This window comes from Vanessa atalanta, chromosome 17 (assembly GCF_905147765.1).
Source record: "Vanessa atalanta chromosome 17, ilVanAtal1.2, whole genome shotgun sequence".
Taxonomy (NCBI): domain Eukaryota; kingdom Metazoa; phylum Arthropoda; class Insecta; order Lepidoptera; family Nymphalidae; genus Vanessa; species Vanessa atalanta.
The window spans coordinates 8,681,858-8,705,246 of NC_061887.1; the positions used below are offsets into that span (position 1 = coordinate 8,681,858).

The 23,389-nt window shown below is 31.8% G+C and overlaps 2 protein-coding genes across 5 annotated transcripts; one reads left to right on the forward strand and one right to left on the reverse strand.

Moving 5' to 3' along the window:
- Positions 1 to 610: 610 nt before the first annotated feature.
- Positions 611 to 14,290, reverse strand: LOC125070346 ((2R)-3-sulfolactate dehydrogenase (NADP(+))-like). Of its 3 annotated transcripts, none has more exons than XM_047680173.1 (9): positions 14,126 to 14,290; positions 4,623 to 4,778; positions 3,835 to 4,023; positions 3,082 to 3,197; positions 2,852 to 2,950; positions 2,629 to 2,715; positions 2,219 to 2,327; positions 1,745 to 1,902; positions 611 to 797 (listed from the first exon to the last, which is right to left on the reverse strand). In XM_047680173.1, exons 2-9 carry the CDS (start codon positions 4,771 to 4,773, stop codon positions 633 to 635), a joined length of 1,074 nt encoding a protein of 357 aa, XP_047536129.1. In that variant the 5' UTR covers positions 4,774 to 4,778; positions 14,126 to 14,290; the 3' UTR covers positions 611 to 632. The 3 variants fall into 3 exon arrangements, with proteins under 3 accessions (XP_047536129.1, XP_047536130.1, XP_047536128.1); XM_047680174.1 differs by lacking the exon at positions 14,126 to 14,290 and adding an exon at positions 5,268 to 5,472; XM_047680172.1 differs by lacking the exon at positions 14,126 to 14,290 and adding an exon at positions 5,034 to 5,093.
- Positions 11,920 to 22,137, forward strand: LOC125070347 (uncharacterized oxidoreductase YjmC). Of its 2 annotated transcripts, none has more exons than XM_047680175.1 (9): positions 11,920 to 12,055; positions 15,023 to 15,180; positions 16,090 to 16,278; positions 18,304 to 18,419; positions 19,034 to 19,132; positions 19,523 to 19,609; positions 19,925 to 20,033; positions 20,689 to 20,849; positions 21,332 to 22,137. In XM_047680175.1, the coding sequence occupies exons 2-9, from the start codon at positions 15,030 to 15,032 to the stop codon at positions 21,491 to 21,493; spliced, it is 1,074 nt and encodes a 357-aa protein (XP_047536131.1). In that variant the 5' UTR covers positions 11,920 to 12,055; positions 15,023 to 15,029; the 3' UTR covers positions 21,494 to 22,137. The 2 variants fall into 2 exon arrangements, with proteins under 2 accessions (XP_047536131.1, XP_047536132.1); XM_047680176.1 differs by having other exon boundaries at positions 11,936 to 11,959.
- The last annotated feature ends 1,252 nt before the right edge of the window (positions 22,138 to 23,389 follow it).

Here is a 23,389-nt window from a genome sequence, read left to right on the forward strand (position 1 = left end):
TTAATTTGCGATAAGTATGTATGAACACGAGTAAAGATAAAATTGTACTTGTTGTAGTGTTATTCTGAAGGCAAGATATTTTTTTCTATAGTAAAATTTACAATGTTTGAAGATTTTGCGCGAATTCCTACAAGTATCACTCCCAAGTATGTAAAACAATTTCAAAGTATTGTCGGCATTTAAGAAACGACATACTGCGCTATCCGCTTTCTTATTACCCGACAAGAAAGTAAGCTAGTGACGGTAAACAATAAACGTAGTACTTTTAATCCTGTCGTTTTTATGGGTTAATGTTTGATGTCCGGAGACTAAAGAAAAACAATTGTATTTTATGTCTAAAATTCTCATCAAAAAGTTGACATTGTTAACATTTAACACTGCCGTGCCTCGGAAAGTGTGTAATATTGGTCATGTGTCTGAACTCTCTCCGATCGTGTTGGTTTTACCGAACCGGAATAAGGACTGTGCAGTTGCGCACGTTTGTGCACTAAGATGTATAAGATAACCTGCGAAGTTGGTTAGTATTCCTTTGAAAGTGGTTGCTGAGCCAAGATCGGTCAGGACATCACCACATTTCATCACTTTTTTAGCAATATAATAAAAAAACCCATTTGTTATATATTTTATTTGGACTACTGCACATAAACTTCCAATGGTCGAACACCAATACTTTCTGCCATTCGCTTGTAAGAGTCTAGTTGAGCTTGAGGATAAGTTATGGTTCCTCTGGCTGTTGTAGCCTTAGCGTTATTCTTTTCTTTATCACCTGGAGCTAATACTGGGAGAGAAGGATCAACCTGTGAAAACGTAGCGTTTATTTCTATAATTATACATTGTTTTGGAATAACGTGCCGAAGTCAACTGATTGGCGGCTTTGTGTTGTGCTGACTACAGACTACGTAAATTTAAAAAAATAAATAAACTTAAACCGCAACGTCGTAATTTTTTTTATATAAATAAACTACGTATTATATGTACTTTTAGCTGAATGTTATTCGGACAAAAAAAATGATAATTATCCGTAAACATCAGGAAATCTATGTTCAAGGTTTAGTTAAAAATTAGATTTAGTAATTCGTTAAATAATTCTGAATTTAAAACAATTTAACAACTCAACATAGAAACAATGTCTTTGAAATCATCCTTTACAAGTGAAGTCACGTCGTTTTACGGATGTAGAAATGAAACGACATTAAAGTATGTCTTGAACCGAAGCCAAAAGAAAGTTGACATTTATCATAATTTTACTTACTTTGGCAAACAGTTACTTGTAACAGGACATGTTTAACGTAACCTACATTTGTCATTTACTGTGTTTAATTTTTATTAAGGTTACTTTTTTCTATGAAAAATTAATGATTACAAATTTCCCACAACTAAATTGCCGCCTGAGTGTTGATTTGATTCCCTCGATAACCAAAATATAGACTTTAGAAACGGAGATATTAATTTAGCCAAACACTCATCACATCAATCAAAAATATCTACATATTATTGTATTTCAGGTTTAAGGGTGAGTGAGCTAACGGAACTACGGGCACAAGGGACATGACATCTTAGCTCTTAAAGTGTTGGCTCATTGCCGATGTAAGGACTAAGGAACTGTTATTATTTTTACACTGTCAATGTCTATAGGTGACTTTACCACCAGATAGCGTATTTGTCAGCCTACCTAGATGTAATAATTAAAAAAAGAAAAAAAAAACAAATAAAAATCTTAATTATATATACAAAAAATACTGACCGGCTCCATATTCCTCCAATGCTGGAGACAGTCCGCTATCCGCTCTTCAAAACCGGGCGCGAAGCATCCCGGGTCTATAGCCACAAAGCACTGACCGAGGTTTGGGGCTTCGGTCTGGTTGTAAGTCCATAGTGGTACGTTGTGAGTAGCCCGGGAACCTAATTTTGGAATAAGACTATATCCCTACTACTTACTTGAACAATGAAAACATTTTGAATCTAAAAATACGTAAGTTCATTTCTTTTTAAATCACGTGAGATGAAAAATATGCAAATCTAAATTGAAAATATTTAATATTTCAGCTTTTCTAAATCAGTCGTGACGTAACTCGTAAACCATTATTGTACATTACATGTAACCAAGAATCTTGAACAATTTATAAATTAATAATCCTAAATCAAAATAAAATTAAAGATAGCGCGTTTCAAATTCAACAATTATTTGACAATAGCAAGGCCTTCCTTTATAACTTACCAGAAAGTCCACTACAGAAGACTTCTACCATTGCACTCAGACCAAATCCTTTATAACCACTTGTCTTTTCAAAGCCACCCAAAGGCAGAAGTCGACCTGTATCAAACGCCTGTAAAATATTGTAGCAATATGTTTTGAAATGTCTTTGCTAAACTTTTAATAAAGTACACAAATTATTCATACTTAATTTCATCAAATTCGGTTAAGCAGTTTGACCATCAACAGACAGACAAAGTTACTTTCACATTTATACTAATAGAATAGATCATTATAGATTATAACTTAAGGTCTACTGTAATTTTGTCTGGAAAAGATAGCCGTTTTCATAATAAGACCAACCATTGTACCTTATATAACTTTGTTAATGGTGCAGTTATTGGATTGCAATAAAGATTTTTTTTTAAACTTACCACTTGTGGATCCGTAGTAGTCTTGCCATCGGGTCCTAAGGCCCAACCTTCTGGTATCGGTTCTCCTTTACGGATTTGAACTTCTACCTTTAAATACAGTAATATTCTTGTAAAAAAAGGAACAATTTCTTCAAACAATGAACCGATTTTATGACAGTGTAGTAAACCATTACGCTATTGATGCTTCAATTAGCAGAGATACAATAAAAAGGTTCATTTTTACCTTTCCCATGGCAGCTGTGGTTGTGGCCATGTCGACGACAATGGAATCACCTCCAGTCGCCGGTGCAGCCATCGCGATTGGGTTAGTTCCATTCGCACTCTGATAAAGAAAATTTTAAACATTTACGGCTTTTTAGCCACAGTAAGGCTGATAAACTATAACACGTAATTTATTTTTACACTTCTCTATATCATCTTGTAAAGACAATTTGACGTATTATAACATTTTACCTTTTTAGCTCTTGTCGGCACCATAATTGCTGCGGAGTTCGTGAAAGACATGCCAATAAGGCCCTCTTTCTCTGCTTTCAACGCCCAGTAACCAGCCATACCATAATGATTACAGCCTATCACAATAATAACAATGAAATGTATTATAACCGGAATTCAAAAGCTTTCCTTTTTGGTAATAAGGATGTTTTAGATTTTATTCTACTGTGCTCACAAATTAGTGAATATGTAATACCCGTGCGGTGAAATTGCATTCAGTGTTTTGTTTGTATATTTTTAGTGAGAAGTGTGTTAGAAGTGAAGTGCGTGGTTATATATAAATGGATCACGATGATAAGCGTAAACCCTTTAATAAAAACATTAAGTACCTAATCTTTTGTCAATACATTCTGATGCATAAGTTGTAAATATTCTATAATTTTGTTTTTCTAAAATGAATAGGTAACAGGCAAATGCGCTTTAATAAATGTTAACTATTTCTTATAATGCTAATACGGCACTAACTTGGGAACTAAGATGTAATGTCCCCTGTACCGGTTTACACTGGATCACCTTTCAAGCCAGGACACACTAAAAATAAGTATTGCTGTTTGGCGGTAGAATATGTGTTCAGTGGGTGCCCTACCCACCTAATCTAACCTATCTAACCTACCCAAATGGTCTTGTACGAAGCCCTATTACCAACTAATCAAATTATATACTTTATCATTAGCCAACAATATTATGATGAAATATTATTAAAATTAAATTTACGTTTAACAGCGACCCATCCTACGCCACATTCTCTAGCCTTCTTAATTGCCAGATTCATGCAGAAGTTACCGACCGTCGCGCCGAGACCTTCGCATCCATCGACCCAAGCGGTTGCTATTGTTTCCTTTAGTATGACTGGCTTTGCATTACCATTACATACTCCAGATTTTATGTCGTTTATGTATAACTCTGAAAAAATATAAATAAATTTTATATAATTACCTAGTGTCTGAAGATCGTGCGTTTGAAAAATGGCTTACACGCTTATTTATTGCACACGTGTAAGGATATAATATCTTATCTCAGGCATTATTTTTATCCTTAAGATGGAATGAACGACCCGATGATGTACTTAATATCAGTAGAAAAGTTGCCGATTATACCCCTATTACTGTATTATTATATTAGTTATTACCTACCTACATAATACTCCAAAAATTATCAAAGACAATGAGATTTAGGCATAGACGATTACTATTTTTTTATATTCCACCGATTTCGAGAGGATATCTATATATTCATAATTTTGGTTTTTTTCTTGTTACTTATTATTTATATTTTTCATTTTCTACCATTAGTGTACTGCTTAAATAGTTTTTTTTTATATATATTTTAGTTCCGCGTTGCCTTCATTAGCGTTTTTAAAGTACGGGTAAACATATTAACATTAAAACTCATTGATTCATTAATATTTATATAAACAAAGATTTTCTATGGCCGCGTTGCATAGCAAAAATCTAATCAATATCTTAAAATATAAATTAAGTTTTTATATTATATAAAATTACCGAGTCTATTTAATCCATGGCTGAAATGTCCAACAGTGTCCGCGTGAAGAAGTAAGTCAGCATGAGCCTTTGCTTCTGTCAAGGGCGCTCCTGCTGCCACCAGACTCTCCACCATGAACCGCTCGGCCTCTTTAACTTCTACTTCCGACATGATCACTATTAACAATAATATAAACAATAAAAACTAGTAAATTTCCCACAAATGGGCTCACGTGTGCCAACATTTCATTTGATACAAGGTTTCTTCGCTTTTAAGTTTAAATCAATATTTTATACAGTCGGCCATCTTGGCTGCTCACAATACTTAATATCAATATATTTCACCACATACTTGAAAATTATGACTTTATTTTGTTTGAGGTTATCCTGAATTAAAAAAAAAAAAAAACAGAAATAATAAATTTTGCTCACTACGACAAGAAGCACGCTTCTGCTATTTAATCTTCAATGCAATCTGCGGACAAACTGATTCTGACGACAAAATCAAACAGTTTGCCTTTTATATCTTATCTTAGCAAATAAACTATTAAAATACATTTCCTTAAATGCCTTTTCAATTTTTTTTTTTTTATGTAATTGAGATTTTTTGTAAATGACAAGTCAAAGTAGTTGTGGTTAATGGTTACAAAGTACGTAATTATTTACCTAAGCTGAATTACTTTCATTTGAGTGTGTCAAATCTTGGATCGTCGATGTGACGACCCAGAAGATCTCATAAAAATATTGTTTAGAGGGAGGGGACATCGCTAGAACACTGCTTGCATCTGGTGCTTGTTGTGGTGAAGACAAGGCTGCTTGATTTAATTTTTTTTAGTGATTTGGTGTTTTGTGGTATTTTAAACCATGAATGCTAGAAAGTTTTATCCTTTAAAATAGGTCAACAATAGAAAAAGATAAATGAATTGCCTTAAAAAATGCTGGAGAACTTTCAAATGAAAACATATTTGTACCAATGCTTGATTCATAAATTACAATTAAATAATTTAAACATGACATCAAGTGGAATGTTTGGTTAATTTAAAAAAAATTATATATATATATATATATATATATATATACTATATGTAATATATAGTAGTAATCACATTATATTAAACATACTAGCTCAAACTCAAACTCAAATTCCTTTATTCAATATATAAGTATTACACTTTCTTATTGATGGTCAAATTAAACACTACAAACAGCCAGGAGGCGATCGTTTCATTCCCAAGGTGTGCTATCAAACATAAACTCACTAATTGTATAGTAACCTTTCGCACACAAGCGTTCCTTAACAATTTTTTTAAATTTCGCAACAGAAGCATTTTGAACGCTTTCTGGGATCCTGTTGTAGAAGCGTATACATTGCCCCACAAAAGAGTTACTGACTCTATGCAGTCGAGTAACAGGAGTAACAAGAATGTGTTTGTTTCTTGTACCAACGTTATGAGAATCACATTTATTATTCCGTACATACAAAACATTACAGAATATATATTGAGAAGCAACAGTCAATATCTTAATTTCTTTAAATTTATACCTCAAAGATTCCTTGGCTCCCAGGTTATAGATTGCGCGAATAGCCCTCTTCTGCAGCACAAATATAGTATGGATAGCGGCTGCGTTACCCCAAAGCATAATACCGTAGGACATTATACTGTGAAAGCAACTGAAATAAACTAGGCGAGCCGTATCAACATCGGTAAATAATCTAATTTTTTTGACCGCAAATGCCGCAGAACTCAGTCTACCCGCTAATCCGTTTATGTTTATGGGGGAGCCACTGTAATTTGGCATCAAGAGTAAGGCCAAGAAATTCAGTTGTTTCAACTAGATCCATCGATTCCCCATTGTTAAGTACATCGGGTTTTACATTTTGCACGTTTGGTGTGCTAAATTTTACAATTATAGTTTTTTTATTTTTACAATTTTAGCTGAACCGGTATGCGACTTTACACCCTCTATTTTAATCCCTCGTACCTAAATTAAAATAATTAGACTAAGTAAGGACTTAAATTGGACATAAATATAGTTTGAATACCGAGGAAGGTCTCTGTATTCAAACTATATCAATCGTTTAAATCGTTTCCGTGGTTTAAGCGTGAAGAAACGTGAAGGTCACAGACAGAGTTAATTTCGCATTTATAATATTAATATAGATTTACTAAAACTTTAAGAGATATAATATATAATAGTATTCTTATAACTCTTTCTAGTTAAATTAATCAGGACTCTCGTAGAGCTGATGTTTGATGAATAATAAAATAATAAACTCAATGTTGCCTCTGGTAACTCGAACTCAACTAAAGTATTTATATACTGTTATTTCCAACTCTATAAATATACCTTTTATTATCATAATATTGAAAATAATATATTTACGTATTGATTTTCTTTCAGTACTATCCGTGACGGCTGGTTCTTGAAGTTAATTCTACCGGAAAATCATTAGTCACTCAACAATGAAATACCGTAGGTAAAAAAATTTAGTCTGAAAATCAACTGAATCAAACAAGTTTCACAAAAAAATATTGTCAAAATTGTCAGCGAACTAATTTATTTTGTTTATATTTGTATGTTATTATTTTACTATTATTGTTAATTCTTGTAATTGCTAACTTCACGCTTTTAAATCATGTACATAATCTTGTATTAAGCAAAATGCTTATTTAATCTAGTAAGAGCCTTTATGCCAGATTAGTCATTTTTGTAAGGGATCTTGAGCCAAATATTTATCAGCTAATCGAACAAAAATACTGTAAAAACGTTTAGTCTCTTTTCAATAGAATGTTTAGAAAAAATCCTGAATAAGTATTACTGCTATTTGACAAATTATTTGTTAAAAATGCATGTTATCAAAGATGTCTATGTTTCAGTACAAATTGAACGCTGTATCACCTATAAAAATGAGTAAGTAAGGTATTTCTGAAAGCACTAAATAAACGAGATTGCCTTTTCTAGAATCTAATGATAAAAAATATATAATTATTGAGAAAATAAGAAATGAATACCAGGCTAAATGTAAAATATTAAGCTTCAAACTTCATGTTATTTCTACGAAACTACATCGTCAATCAAATAAATACTTATGCAATCAAGTTTAAATCTTTGATTACTGAAAATAAAATAGTTTTCTTGAAAATTATCGATGATTGTGAAAAAAAAGTTTGTATGGAACTTGGTAATTTTTGATTTTTTGTACATAGCTAAATATATATAGCGTTGTTTAGGCTTCTGTTTATCAGAAAAAAAAAACTGTTACGCTGTTTTTTAAAATAAATCATCCAAGGCGATGAAATTGGTCATGAAAGTTTTTAAAGAAGCTAGCTTTTATTCTCTGCTATTAATAATGGAATCTGTGTTTCGGCATCTGTTAATGAGTAAAAGACTATTTATACAGCGTTTTGAATATTACCTGAGATGAAATGGTTCAAGGTAGAATGATAGCAAGAATTTAGCATTACATATACCTAAGCATTTACTAAAAAACTGTAATATTTATGAAGATGACTTATTAATGATATTTGGGCACTTCGAATTCGAAGCGCCGGCGTAGTAGCACAGCGGGCAATATCAAACAAATTGCAAAAATAATACAAAACAAGTGAACATTTCAATGAAACATTCTAATAAATATTCTCTACTTTAGGTTACATAAATAAGATAATAGCGGATTTCAGTTTATTTTTTTAAACATACGTAAATCATTAAACCTCACTCCAACTTTGTCTTTAGAAGCAGAAAAATCACTATGAAAAAAGTAAAAAAAAAAAGTAACGATAAAAAATTCTGCGATATTTTGTTATCTAAATAACGCATAATTTGGCCCAGGCAATACAGGACGTAAAATATGAAATACTTAAGTTAGGTTACTTACAATATCCGAGAACAAAACCAGTACAAAGTGTAGAGACTTTGTGATTTAACTTATTGCAAATAAAATTTGTCTGTTTGGAATTCAACACGGAACATTTATGACAACATTAAAAACATCAAACAATTGTTTCAACAAGCACAGCCTCGTATAAAATGTCTCTTTAATCGTTGAACTTTCGTAATATACTTTGATAAACTCAACTGATATATAATTCATAGCAATAAAAGTATGTACATATTTTTTTTAAGAAACGCTACAATAATCTGATTACATCGAAAGTATTTACATTTTTACAAGACTACGGAGAGTACATTACAGCCAGTATTTATGTATAAGCAAATATAATTTGATCCCACATACCATCGAAACTACTTATGATAATTAAAAAATAAAAAGATTTAATCGTACGTTGGTTATGCTGTTTGTTTAGTGTCTTTTCATATTTCAAAAATATATATAATTTAGAATAAAGTTCGTATTTAAAAAAAAAATGCTCAATAAATGTATTTGTCATTCTGCAACAAATTAATCCAATTTATTTGGTCGGTCGTTTACAGTTATTATGTTTTTACAACAATTTATCTGTTGTTATCACAATTAGAGTATGCTACAATACGGTACTAAATAATAACGGTATAACGCACATTTTTACTAAATTCTATTTATTTTTGCTACTGAACAAACAAAGTCACTTTTGCATTTATAATATTATTTAGAATAAAAAGAAAGAAGAGATTCCTCTAATATATAAATACAAGGAAATTTTGTTATTTACAGAAGATCACTTACTTACGATCATATGGGAACAAATTTACATGACTAGAGAGAGTTCAATCAGTACACCAAGAAATTTACTCACTTTCCGAGATATAAACACTTAAAAACTTCGGGATGCTATTGAGAAATTCTCAACTCAAACTTAATAACTTTTTATTGGCGCTAACTGGGGCTTCGTACAAGGACCTTGGGATTTAATCATTTACAGAATAGCCAATTGACCAACCAGACAGTTAGTGGAAACTATAATTTTCCTATATAAATAATCAAATTATTATACATTCATCATTCATAAGTATTGATCTTTTGTAAACGAACACGTAAAGCTATCAGCCTACCACCGCGACCGGTTCCAAATGCCTTTCCAACACTTTAAATATTATGTTATGTCCGTTAAATACAATTATTTATTCCTAATTTATTCTGCCTGAAAGTCAACAAGTAATATGTTGTTCCATGTTTTTTTATCATTTATATAATCTTTAGTTTAATCATATGGCTTATTTATTAAAGTTTTTTTAACAAACAATTGTAGGTATTATCTGACTGTCCCTCAACCACTTGGGTTTTGAAAAAATAACGATATTTAGCGTAAAACAAACATAACATGAAAATATTATGTAGAAAGGAATATGATTATATCGATATATAGATATAAATATATACATTCTCTCTTTAATTACGGTTTTTTTTTTATTTTTATTTAATTTAATAATATCCACGGGCTCACTGTTGCCCGTGCCTTTTTTTACATATATTATTATTAAAAATTTGTGTTTTAATTTTATTTACATTGGGTATTGTTTTTAATTAATTTTGTGGTAATTTTAAAGAGCGACCTTTAGTCCGAATTCGTTCATGTCATGTCATGTCGACTACAAATTTCCACCAGCTTCCACTGTGGTTCTTTTTATTTCGGTTGCTTTGAAATAAGCTCCTAGTTGTTACACTTTCGAAGAGCTAAGAAAACGGTAATGTTTTTAAAATAATCTGCAGGACAGGTTTCATAAGGTTTTTTAATTTAGGGCATTTTTATGAAGAAAATATCGTTTTGCGTCTCGCATTTTTAAATTTGGACCGAAAATTATTGTTTTCATATTTATCAATAACCGGTGTATAATCGTTTTTTATAAATCAGAAGAAAAAATAGATTTAAATTGTTACACTTTTTTTAAATACTTTTTTGAAGTTGCATTATTTAAACAAAAAGTATAATATACCTCCTAACGGGAATACGTTGAATTACCAATAACCCTAAATACGATGTTCACAGCTTTTCAGCCATTAGACAATATGAACCACTGTCCCTGTATTTTAAATCTGTAATATCTTCCAAAATATTAATTTAAATTATTTGCTGTAAAGGGCCATATTGATCTATATTAAATGCAGAATGTATTTAAGATACTTAAATTAGATAAGGATGAATGCTGTATTGTTTAAAATCGCTTCGAAAATAAAGGATAAAGAATGGTCGCGGACTTTTTTGAAGACTTTTTTAATATGTACAATACTGTAAGTACATTACTTTGATATATCTTGTAGGATCCAGCCAGCGTTTGCAATGTAAGCGTAAAAAATGCGTTTATTTACGACACCACATAAGAAATCTCTAAAATTTTCAGTGTTTTTCTATTATATTTTGCATGTATTATACACATAAACCTTCCTCTTGAATCATTCTATCTATTAATAAAACCACATCAAAATCCGTTGCGTAATTTTAAAGATCTAAAGCATACACATGGACAGACGGACAGCGGTAAGCGACTTTATTTTATACTATCTAGTGAAGTGTGAATGCTAGTGACATCTAGCGAGTTTCCCTGAAACAACTGAGCGACCAGTGCTGCCAGCCTGCCAAGCTATTTTTTTTAATTCTCCTATTCATTCTTTTCATTTATCTTTTTTTGCATTAACAATTGTAATAATAGATAATATTTTGGACAAATTTGCTTACTATTTCTGATAATCCTCAAAATTAATACAACCTTTTAATTGTTAAAGAAATTCATTCATTCCTTGGCATTTTTTTATAATCCTGATTGCAGTACGGGGATATTTCATGTTAAATTCCGTTTTTTTTTTTGTTTTTGTTTATTCTAAAAGTGCTATATATATAAAATTATTTACCGTATTATTAAGATAATAGTTAAATGGAATGTGTTTTCACTTTACTCATTGTGATTTATTCAATGTTAAGGCTTTATGTAAATCAAATGTATACAAATAATATTTCTTTGTTCCTGATTTAGTCATGCAACAGTCGACTGTAATCTGTGATTATTGACAGTAAATTTATGATTCAAGTTTACTGTTTATTTTGCTATTGTTTGTAGATTATCTAAAACTATCTCTACGAAAGTAATTTACATAATACCAATAGAAAATATTTTATCCACTAACAAATTTATAGCAATTAAAATTGAAAAATTTAGATACATAGGACAAAATTAAGTTATCACATAAATTAAATATACACATATTATTTGAAATCGAAAATTATTTTGTAATTTCATTCCACCCAGATTATCGATCGACGCGTCTATACAATATAATGTATACAAAACAATAAAGTTGATACTAAACAACTAACTCATTTAAATTACATTCACCTTGTGATTATCTAACGTCTAACGTCACTGTGCCGGTCACCTAAACTACAGAGCATAGAGCAGTCAGTCACATAAAGCCCTGTAAGGTAAACGTGTTGCAGCGCCATTATTTTTTAATTTACCTTACTTATATTATCTGTATAGTGTATTCTGTTTACAACTTTTGTTTTGTTTTCTTTTTGGTAAGTATTTATTTTTCATGAAAATGTGTTTGCTTTAGGTTATAAACGTAATAACAAATGATATAGATAATCTCTATTTAAACTACGATAGTTGGAGTTCCGAGGAATAAAATCGTGTTTTAAACTTAGGGAGGAAACCTATACAAATTTTCCCCAAATTCTTGCTATCAGATACTCGTATTTTGTTCGTGTGCAAAGAATAAAGATCGCATTTTGGTATTTGAAATAAAACATACAAATAAGATATTATAATCAATACTAAATCGACTATTGAACCTTTACTTATAAGAATTAATGATAGCTTTTTACATGTAGGTATGTGTAATAGGCTTAATAAATTATTTTCCTTTTTATATCTGAAGGTCATTTAGTGGGAATTGGTCATTGGCATTTCCATAACCTGATGATACGATGCTATAAATAAATTATAGGTATAATAATTAATTCTCTGTAGTTATTTAATTAACCCTTGACTTTAACAAATAGTACCTATAAATGGAAAATTGAATTGAAAAAGATTTGAATTTGAAATAGATTTTAGTCAAAAAAGAATGTAGTTTTTACTTTAATGAACCGGCGCTAAGCATTTTATAACACGAATAATAACTGGGATACATAATTATTATACCTTTGCGCACATTTTTAAGATAAAAAAAAAACCATAAACATAAAAGTAATCCAAAATTAGTTTCTTACTATTTGACAACACATTGAAAAAACTCATCGAAATAAAAATAAAAATAGTTTCACTCTTGTTATTTATAAACGATGTCCGAGTGACGGGATCTAATAAGATTAATTTTACTAAAGCTGTCACAAAGACATCTCATAGCTTAAATTAAATTAACATCGAATTTAAAATTTCGGTAAGAGTGAAATATAATTATTAATGCAAAAGTAACTCAGTATGCCTGTTTGTAACCTTATCAACAGTGAACCGATGATAATAATGACTGAAATGTTTAAGGACATAGGCATAAATTATACTTTTTAATATTGTTTGGCAAGTATATTATTGGTATAGGACGAGCAAATCTTCCCCCCGATGGTAAGTTGTCACCACAGCCCATAGACATTGGCATCGTATACATTTTAACCATTTCTAACATTTCCAATGCGCCACCAACCTACGGGACTGAGATGTTATGTCCCTTATGCAGTTACATTGACCGACTTACCTTTCAAACAGGAAAACAACAATGATAAGTATTGCTGTTTGGCAGTAGAATAAATGGTATGTGGGTGGTGCCTAGCCAGACGGACTTACACAAGGCCCTACCACCAAGTAAATTTACTTATTATTCAACTCATGTAAACTGCATTACACATTATTATGTTACAAATAAACTAATAAAAGAAAACATAAATATGTGTGGCCCAATAGGTGATCTTATCGTTTACTGACAAGTTACAACCTTAGGCATAAGAAATTTGAAACTTTTTGGACATATCATGACAGTGGGAAAAAAACGGTAAATAAGTATACGGAAATTAAATTCTAGAAATGTGTCACGAGGTACAGCTAGTTTTTTTAAATATAATTTGAAGTTAATAATCATTTCAATATATTTAAGTACTTAATGTTAATAATTTTAAAGTAAACAAATCAAAATATAATTTGTATGTTAATTATAAAATATACATAGAACCTAGATTATATTATAAAAATACTCATTGTTTAAAATACCTGAATCTTTAATCAAGCTTGCGAGTTCAAGTTCGGGCAAGCACCACTAAATTTTAATGTGCTTTATTTGAGTTTATAATTTATCTTGTACTCGGCGGTAATGAAATACACGAGTAACCCTTCAAGGGTAGGATGAAAATTAGCCAACGTGTATCCACCAAATTGATACCTGCCTTCTCAAACGAAGAGGCCTTAGTAGTGGAACATTTTTACAGGCTGTTTCTTTATTCAAAACGTATTGTAAAATAATTTTTTATTTAGATTATTATATGTTTATATAAAAAGGACAAATTACAGACAATTAAAAATACAATAAACGAATTTAATCAGTTGATAAATATTCGAATTATAAACTAATTAAAAAAAACAACAGATAAGCTCACCTTAATTACGTAGGTATGTCAAAAGATAAAAAAATATGTCACTTTCGCAATATTAATTACTCGGCTACGAGATCGGCAAGAAATATTCAAAATTATTCAAGTTAATTCCATCTACTATTCTTATTTCGTTTTGGACAGCAACGAAACACAAAATTTAACGCAATCCAGTTACAATGATAATCTTAAATGTAGGTAGATTATAAAAGTATGTCATATAAATAGCTTGTTAATAAACAATTCTATATCTTATAACGACATGATAGGACGGAAATACATCAACAATGGTTAAACAATAATATTTAATACAAAATTTATTTTAAATGTAATTAAAGACTGTTTCAGAATTAAACAAAATAACAATAATTATTAATTATGACTTATTTTAATAACAAGTAGGTATAATAAGTCGCAGGTTTCCTGTTTAAGGATAATTATTTTCGTTTGAAATGATCAAGGATCATCTGAAATTGATGTTAAAAATACATCTCCACTGAATAATTATAAACATCAAATAAAATCTATCATCTGTTACTGGATAATTATTCTTCAAAACTTACATCGGCATCTAATGTCATTTCAATTCAAGGTCAAGTGCCAAGTAACACAGAAGTGTGGAACTGGAATAAGGATCGATAATAATATATTCTCTTGCCAAACAGCAGTACTTAGTAGTGTTGTATTCCGGTTTGAAGGGTAAGTCAGCCAGTATAACTACAGGCACAGGGGACATCAACATCTTATTTCCTAAGGTTAATGGTGAACAGGCGAAAAAAGAAATGTTTATTATTCTTCGTAGCTTTAATGTAGTAAGTGGTCCCCACAACTGTCAGGTGGGCTATTTGCCTATCCGCCGATTAATACAATAAAAAACAAATGAATAAAATATTTTAATTTCAGTATCGCAATGGGCAAGGTAGCGACAGCAGATGCTCTTCGATTTATGACAGATTGCTTAAAAGCCGTCGGAGCTGCGGCTAAAGCAGCACAACAACAGGCTGAGCTGCTGATCGAGGCGGACAGGGTGGGACATCCGAGCCATGGACTTAATAGATTAGGTTCTTGTATTGTCTCATATCAAACATTTTTCTTTTTTATTCTATATCTTAAAAGTTTCATACATTATAATCAGCTTTCCGCGATCTTATTCATATATTTTAGATCATAGTTTTTTTTTTATTGTTTGACGTTACGACAGACCGCATCTGTGACGGTCAAGGATAACTGTCGACTGCACTAGTTTTCTTAGTGTAACTACAATACACCTATTGTGTTTATTTCTCGTATAACACATTAGATCCTTCGTGAGTGAATGGATCCATAGCAGTCTGAAATCTATATATATCTGTCTCGGAAAGCATACAAAGACGTTGGTTCAGGGCCTGCAGGGCTGAATCTACCATATGGCCTTTTGGGCTTCAGTCCGGGGCCCCGTGTATTCAAGGAAGCCCCATGCCCCATGCCCCAGCTAAGTCAAGTCAAAGTCAAAAATAGACTATAATGCGAAATAATCCGTAACTTTATTAAATTAAACATATCATATGGTTTGCAGCCCTGCGAGTCCTGCAATTAATCAAACCCATTCAATTTAATTCAAGTCTACGTTTAGATATGTCTTAGGTGGGCACCTAAGTAGTGTTAGCCCAGGGCCCCCTAAAATTACGGTTCGGCGCTGTGGGCCTGTTCTCTTTCCGGTTGTGTCAGACTTTCCGTTCCATCAGAGTATGAGAGTGAGGCCATAGATAAAAAATGAGAATCAGAGTAAGACAATATCAACAAACGGAACGTATTACGTTTACGTGCCGAGCGCATAGTCTCCGAAAGGCCACGGTCATCTAAATTAATTATAAAATTGTTTGACCTGTGACACAGATATACATAAACTCGAACACTATTTTTTTTTAAATAATAAATATTAATCATTTGAATCAAAATACATATTCATGTGTTTTTTTTTATATCTTTAGAATTTTACGTGAACGATATCATATCCGGAGCATGCAAACCAAACAATCAGCCAAAGATTTTGAAAGAAAGTGCGTCGACTGCCTGGGTGGACGCTAACAATGTGCTCGGCGCTACTGTCAGCCACTTCGCGATGGATATTGCCATAAACAAGGCTAAACAAACCGGCGTTGGATGGGTGACCGTAAAAGGTATGTAAATATAGTGTAATTAATACTTTAACTGTTGTTTTAGGGTTTTTTTTGTTAACGGTACAACAAATCGGTGATATACATCATTTTCTGATTGTCTGTATTTATCAAAATAATTCGTTTGCTGCACTTCACAAAATACTAAAAAATGTTAAAAGTTCGCGCTTGCCTAGCCGGAAAGATAAAAGAAAAGTATGATGTGGATCTCTTCCTCGGTATAATAGCCAATAAATCGTCCGCCCAGACATAATTTTTAGTGCCGCCGATCAAGCAATTCTTTTGTTATCTTGTTACAGCCTACTGTGTACTTTTTCTAATATCATTTTATAGTAAAGATATATGCATAATAAAACAATGTATATTATTTTTCAATGGATCTGATACGTGGCTTCGAATATTAGTTTTCAAAAATCCAATATCTGTTATAAATGTGCCTTAGTTTTATGAACCTTGAAAAACGGAAGCTTAGAAACTCCCCTCATCATTGGTGAAGCAGCAATAATTAGGATTATTGTGTTCCGGTTTGAAGGATGAATGAGCCAGTGAAGAATGGTCAAAATATCTTACGGACGCCCATATTTTTGGGCAGTAATGTAGTATCATTTGCCAGTCCGCTCAACCTTGCTATAAAAAAAGTATTAAAAGTTTTGTGCCTCATGCTTCATTCGCTCATTCTTAAATATCTAATCAGATAAAGCCTTTCCCTAAGAGTGTTACATTTAATGATTGTATTACAGTATTTACGGTCACATAATATTCTACAAATTTTCCTTGTATCTACTAGTAAATTACCTGATTATATAAATATGTAGGTTATGTATCTAGGTCTGTTATTATGTTATTCTGTGTGTCATTTTTCGCAATCATAAAACGATTTGAATTATCGTCAATGGCAATATGATCCTATTATTAACCATTTATATAATCAACATTACTAACTTAATTCAACGGAACGTATATGACAATTTTAGTTTTTTTGTAAAACATTATGAAAATAGTAACAGTAAATGATCCTCTGCTGGCCTAGGGGTTTCTTTTGAGGAGGTTGTGGACATTTGCTTACCACTTAGCTCAAATGCGAATTTTTGCCAATCAACGAACCTACCCTCACGATGTTTCCCTTCACCGCCGAACATGAGATGATTTATTATAAAGAGGAGCTTGCCAAGATTGGAAACCACAATCTCCAGTTAAAATTCACGTTCTAACCCCTGAGTGCTATCACGGTTCATTAATCATGAAAAATGCCGATAAAAAGTTAATTTACTACAATAATAATAGTATTGTAAATATTTACGTTTGACGATAACGCAGAAATAAATAACACTTGACATTATTGCTTCTACAGGAATAGTTTAATGTTTACGTATAGATAAAGCCAAACAGGAAAAAAATTAAATAAACAACTACGACATTGAATTGAAGCAATACCTTTGTTAGAGATCGTGAATGATCTATGTTATTCATTATGGTAGAAGTCTATTTTGAAAACAAAACCCTCAACAGATAGTCCTTAACAGCAGTACTCAGTATTGTTATGTGCCGATTTGGATTAGTGAGCCAGTGAAATATCTTCGTTCCCAAGATTGTAGGTGCAATGGTGATGTCAGGAATGGTTAATATTTCTTACAGCGCCATTGTATAATGGAGGTGGTGACCAATTACTATCAGGTGGCCCATATACTCGTCCTCCTACCTATACCATAAAATGACAAAAAAAAAACATTAGCTCAATGTATTTTTCACCACAATGAACATACCGGCAACAAATCTTTACAAAGTTTTACGTATTTATTTATTTATTTGTAATCAATAGCTTTACAGTTAATGTGTTCAATATGTTTACAGTTATGATTAACATATAAAATAAAGCCGTATATATATGAGCTGGTGAGCGCGCGCTTGAGTGCGTATGTGTCCAGCACGTGTGTGTGGGTGCGTGGGTGCGTGCGTGCATACGTGTGTGTGTTTATGTTTATAATTATAAGCCAGGAAGTAAATTTAGCTATGAATACTTGTTACCAGGTTCAAATCACAATGGCATGGCTGGCTACTGGTCGAAAAAAGCCGCGGATAAGGGTCTTATCGGCATGGCGTTCACGAACACGTCGCCGTTACTCGCTCCTACGAGAAGTAAAAAGGTGAGACATTAATTTGCCTGCAATATTATTTATCTTTTAACTACTTACTACAAGTTTTATCAAAAATCTAGTAAATACATATTTACTGTATCTACATACAGTTAGAAATCTGCTGTCGTATTCAGAAAATCTGTTTAAAATTATTAAATCTTATATCTGTCACCGTAAAATTGTAAATACTTTTAGATTATAATCTATCTCGCAAGATTGTGAACTGTCGAAAGATTGTGATTCGGTAGATTATAATCTACTATTTTGTGTCAAACGTACAAATTAAAAAGTGTTTCATTGTGAACGCATATTTTTGATGTAAGGAAAAAATTACTTTACCACTTAGAAAATATTTAAATAACAATTGTTTTAAGTAAATAGTGTTTTCTTTTTCTGTAAAAACGTATTACCCTATTAAACATTCCAGGAAATTTGTTAATAAATCTGCTACAATCAGTTTTTGATTCCACTTAACTTCACAAATCCACTTTAATTTTACATCCAAAATCTGAAACAGAAAGAAAGAAAGTTAATTTGTGATGGTGGTACCCACCTAGGCTGACTAATACAAATATGTCTACCACCAGTAATATACCATTGGTCATAATTTACAACTTTTTCAGGCAGCATTAGGAACAAATCCTCTATCAGTAGCCGCTCCAGGATCAGACAAAGAAACCTTTTACTTGGACATGGCGACAACGGCTGTTGCCGTTGGGAAGGTAAGGACTTTTTATACTTGAAGACCGTTTCTGTAAAGCCTAAATAAGAGAATAGAATTGGTAAGGTCTCCTATGTTAGAAATATTAACTATTCGGTATATCAATAAACTATCAAACTTTGGAACTGAGATGTTACATCTCTTGTATCTGACACAGGGTCACACGAAGAGATGTCTGATATTTCTTACAGAGCCGTTGTCTATGGATGGCGGTTAGAACTACTATCATTTGGCCCATTGGCCTGTCTACCTATTTTAAATCAGTAGTTTTTTATTACTACTTAAAACATAAATAATATTTTCCAAGTTCTATTCTACTGCATGTTAGCTATATTGAACTTAGCTATATTAGAACAATTTACTTTCTCCATGTTTTGTTTTAAATTTTCAGATAGAAATGCAAATGCGGAAAGGCGAAACTTTACCAAAAGGTTGGGCCCAAGACCCTGACGGTAAGGAGACACAGGACGCAGAGCTGGTACGTATCATTCTAAGTTAAAATTAATACAGTCTCAATTTTGTTTGAGACTGTATTAATAAAAGCCGTAGGGTGGGTGAGGATATTGTCTTCAGGTATTATTTAACAAATTTCGTTTACTGACAAAGGATATGCTAAATTTCATGATGATTGTTTGAATAGTAAAAATGACTGAGTGTCACACATAAATATCTCACCCGAGAAATCTTGAAAACCGACTTAGATAATACATTTTTTTTTCGATGCAGCTCTTTAAGGTCTTTATCTATCTATCTAGACTGTTTTAAAGATATTATTTTTTTGTTCATGTTTAAGGCTTTCAAGACGGGCTGCTTAATGCCACTTGGCGGAGGCGAAGACACATCTGGGTACAAGGGATTTGGACTTGCTGCAATGGTAGAACTTTTTTGTGGAATATCATCAGGTTATTGAAAACATTTTGAAAAGAACTTAATCTGGAATCTGACAAATAAGCGAAATATTCCTCAATTATAAAGTCACAGCCTAAAAATGTCCTACTGCTGGGCTAAGGATTTTGCCTCCTTTTGGAAGAAAGGTTTCAGGTCGGATATGTGTTAATATTTTAGTATAATTAGACAAATTCAGGTTTCTTCACGATTTATATCTTTACCACCGACAACGAGCTGAATTGTAAACACAAATTAGGTATGTGCAAATTCAGTGGGGGGGTTAAATCTGGTGTTTAACCCAATTCGATTAAGATACATGCGTTCTAAGAACTAGGCCATCTCTAATGAGAAGGGACGTATAGTATATGCTTATATAAAAAGGGCAAGTGGCGCAATCAAACATAAACCTCCAGGATGACTCATTACACACTTACATCCTGATATTACTTTTAAAAACAGTGAAATATCTCAAATAGTTACAAAAGAGCAGTCAACTAATGTTAAAGGGAGGGGTAGAGAATGCATGGAAGACTTAGCTTTGCCTAATTTAAAATACGTATGTACTAATGCCATCAAACCCTAAAGTAAAAAAATCTTACATGCAATCTGCTCATCTATAAAAATATAATAAATTAATTGTAAAACTTGTTCTTATAAATTCAATCAAAGGTTCAAACTACGGACACAAGATTCGCTCGTGGTCTCACAGCGGGGACGGTGGTCCAGCAAACTTAGGCCATTGTTTCATAGCTGTGGATCCAGAAAACTTCGCTCCAGGTTTCGGTGACAGATTAACAGAATGCATGCGACATTGGAGAGAATTAGAACCGGTAAAATATTTAAATGGCAGAAAGAGAATATCAAATCACATTATAATTATATCACCTTATGATACCCCAAAAATGTTGAACATTTTTGGTGTAATATTTTGCTAATTCATTCAATTTTGAGCAAGACATTACGCTGCCAATGTTTAACTACACTGTTTTATAATTATGTGTATAGATAAATAAACGATCTACCCTCCGATAATTCTCATGTGTGTCTACACTTGAGAAGGATCTAGAAGTTTGAACAGTTCCACTAAAATTAAATATTCTTTTGTTCTTTTACAAACTAAAGATTTTCGTTTATGTTTTGATGCAAATAATTAGTCTATAGAAACCGATTTTTATTTACATTTCAAACTTGTTAATTTATGGTAGAAGAAGATTAATTGATTTTCATATATTTATATAAAGTGATCCTATAAGGAAGTCATCTTTTCATCAGATTTACTCAACTCTGTGTATAATCTTTTTATCAATTTCAGGCAGATAAAAGTCTCCCAGTGTTAGCACCAGGTGACAAGGAGAAAAATGCATCACAGCTTACAGATTCGAGAGGAACTGTTTCCTATGTGAAGCAACAGTTGGACTCAAGTGCGGCTCTCGCTAAGAAACTGTCAGTTAAGCCCATGGAAGTTGTAGAGTGATTAATGCAAATACAACGGTTGAAACATTCACAATATGTGAATTAAAATAATATATTTTAGGAATGGAAGATTAAATAATTATATATTGTATTTTTTACGCTCTTATATGTATATAAAATAAAGTCTATTTTAGTTTGCATGTCTAATGGTCATTGAACTTTCCCGTATCCTTTTTAATGTATTTCCTGAATGCATTAAGGCCATTTTTACGTTTTTAGTAAATTCCTTTCGAACGCTGTATTTAGATTGATAGATAAATACTCTTATTGTACATCACACACATATAATGTAATGAAATGATTATCATAAAATATTTAGTAGTGATTTCTTCCGGACAACCTAAGTATTAGTATTTTTCATGAAATGGATGGAAGGTATATTTTTTATGATGTCGGTAGGCGGACGGGCAAACTGTTTAGTAAAGATTCTTTTCAAGGAATAACATAAAGAGATTCCATAAAGAGTTATTTAACGGCCGTCTAATATGGAAAGCATCCAAAATATATCAGTACCCATCTGTGCGGCGATTGTGATAAATAGATTACCTATACAATAACTCATAGTCTATTCCCAATAATTGACGAGATATCATTGGTCGAGATTTTAAATAATCTATAACATTCAGTATGGATATGGCTAAAAAAAATTAAATGGACAAAATGATGCTTAGAATTTTTAAGTTTTACCGAGATTACTATCGAAACATTAGAATTAAAATTATAGGATGTAAGTAGTAAAGTGGAATGGTGTTGTATTATATATACTTTTAAAATGTTTGTTCTTGTTTATCTGTTTTCGAATATATTATATACAAATAAACGTGTATAAAGAAATGTTTTTACGAGGTGAGCTATATCTTGGATTGAATGGATTTATTATTGAATAATAAATTACAAAATATCGCAGTTGGCTTTTTATTGCTTACTTATTTTTATTTTATTTTTTTTCCTATCCTCTTTGACTATTCTTATTCCATTATTTGACTATTTTGGTAAATAACATAAAAATCATTTAATATACGAAGAAGAACAGTTTTGAAATCTTTTTTTGTGAGTGATTTTGAAGCAACTATCACTTTTATCCCATCCTAATTCTGATTTAGTTTTAAAAATGTCGTATTCTACGTTTCTTTTTATATATATATATAACGATAAATAACGACAGTGTGGCTACTAAGTCGCTTAAGCGATTTAATTTGTTTGCTCTAATTTGAACTTCAGCGCCGGCTTTATGTAATGGTAGCCTAAGAATTAATTTATACATGAAGTCGGCTTTATGCTTTGCAAATGTTTATTTTGATTTTTATGGTAGTGATTCTTAACATAGTCTTACCGCGCACGAAATATGGCAGTGCACAAATCTGTGCGTAAACATATGTGCTCTTTCATAATTCGATTGAACGGGTCTCTGTTATCTGTCGGTATCTGATACGAACGTCAATTTCTAAACTCTGGCTGCAACTGTTACTTTAAGTTGACATATAACCCAATAATAAATAGCTGCAGTGCAGTGTGTCTATACTAGTATAAAGGTCAAACCGCATTTAATCGGCGTGGCAGCAAAACGGTTCGGCCCTCTCGAAGGGTACTGTACTGCAACGGCCTGTACAGTTATTTGTTATCTGGCTAACAACATGAATGAATTAAGTACTTAGTTATCGAAGAAGTAATGGAGAACCGACTGGACAATAGGCAATTTGACATTGCAAAAAATAAAGTGTCAATTATTGTAATCAGTATATATTATGAGTTTAAAAATGGTTATTTATTAACGAAAGTTAAAAATAACAATTAATTTATTCAAAAATTTTTAAACGTTTGTCACGTGACACAAAACGCTCTTGATTGGTCGGGTTTATGATAACGTCACTTGCTTGTTAACCTACTGTATTATATG